We start from the raw sequence: 1,273 nt of genomic DNA, 5'->3' as shown, positions 1-1,273 counted from the left end.
AAGGAGAAAAAAAAAGTTACACCTGAATACGTTTGTATGATTCTCTTTTGCGGTGCCGAAAACACATCGTAGCAATAGCTACGATAATAAGGAAAAAAATGGCAAACACAACGGTGATGAGAGTGGCTGAGGATACTGCAAAAGATTTTGAAGGGGAAATAAAAAGTGATTTTAAGTTTTATTGGGGGATTTTTTTTTTTTTTGTTGTAAATATCAACATCAACAAAAACAAAAATATATAAAATCAAAAAAAAAAAAGACAGTTAAAAAAATAACAGTGAAATAACAATTCTTATATTCTCAACTTCCTGAGTCTCACAGAACTGCATGAGACAAGTAGGAGACACTTTGGTACAGCTGTCTTGAGCCAGTTTAAATGCTAAATAGTTTAATGTAGGGGTAAAATAACTGAAACCCTTGTATCTTTCAGTACAGGACTGCAGTTTTGACGGAAATTTTCCAACAGGACGTTGAGAATGAAATCAGTTTAACAGTTATTTCAATAACAATCAAATAACTGCTAAATAACAGTTAAGTAATAGCTAAACAACATAGTAATAACTGTCAACTGCAGTTTATATAGTAACAAAACAAACAGTGAAATAACAAAGAAAATGTTTTAAAACATTTTAGAAATAATATTTAAATAGCAAAAATAATTATAATAGTTCTTAATCATTTTTGAGATCATGTAAAAAGTTTTGTAATGCAAATGCATATGTGTGTGTGTGTGTGTGTGTGTGTGTATCCATGTGTATACACACACACACACACACACACATAGAAATGAACTGTTTTTCATCAGTGAAACGGATGATGGAAAACAAAGGCTGACAATATCTGCAGAGTAACACACAGGCAAGAAAGGAGACAAAATGCTCCATACTGACCATGCTGACCAGCGGCCATGCTGGGGCACCACCCACCTTAAAGGGTTATTTTTTGTCAAAGAAATCAACCCTAAGATTTATTCTTTACAAGTATAATACTTATTCTATTGGTCTCTTTTGCCAAACTGCTAAGTTACAGGGACATAAATACACCAGCACTGGTTGTCAAGCAATGGTGTAGGGCAAACACATATGCACAAACATATACAACAAGCTTCTTTCAGTTTCCCCTCAACCAAATCCACTCACAAAGCTTTGGTTGGCCTGAGGCTGTAGTAGAAGACACTTGCCCAAGGTGTCACACAGTGGTACTGAACTCAAGACTCGTGTGTGGGTGTATCTGTATGTATATATATATATATATATATATACACACACACACA

At 34.2% G+C, this 1,273-nt stretch overlaps 1 protein-coding gene across 1 annotated transcript in view; it reads right to left on the bottom strand.

Annotated features, from left to right (window-relative positions):
• LOC106883800 (prostatic acid phosphatase) overlaps nt 1-1,273 on the bottom strand; it is a 19,378-nt gene continuing 18,105 nt past the window's right edge. The window contains exon 11 of the mRNA XM_014934936.2: nt 1-135. Coding sequence (XP_014790422.1) covers nt 17-135 — 119 coding nt within the window. The 3' untranslated portion in view covers nt 1-16. The remainder of the gene's footprint in view (nt 136-1,273) is intronic.

Source organism: Octopus bimaculoides, chromosome 27 (genome assembly GCF_001194135.2).
Source record: "Octopus bimaculoides isolate UCB-OBI-ISO-001 chromosome 27, ASM119413v2, whole genome shotgun sequence".
Taxonomy (NCBI): Eukaryota; Metazoa; Mollusca; class Cephalopoda; order Octopoda; family Octopodidae; genus Octopus; species Octopus bimaculoides.
The sequence above is the reverse complement of the archived record's forward strand: the minus strand, read 5'-3'. Positions and strand labels throughout refer to the sequence as shown.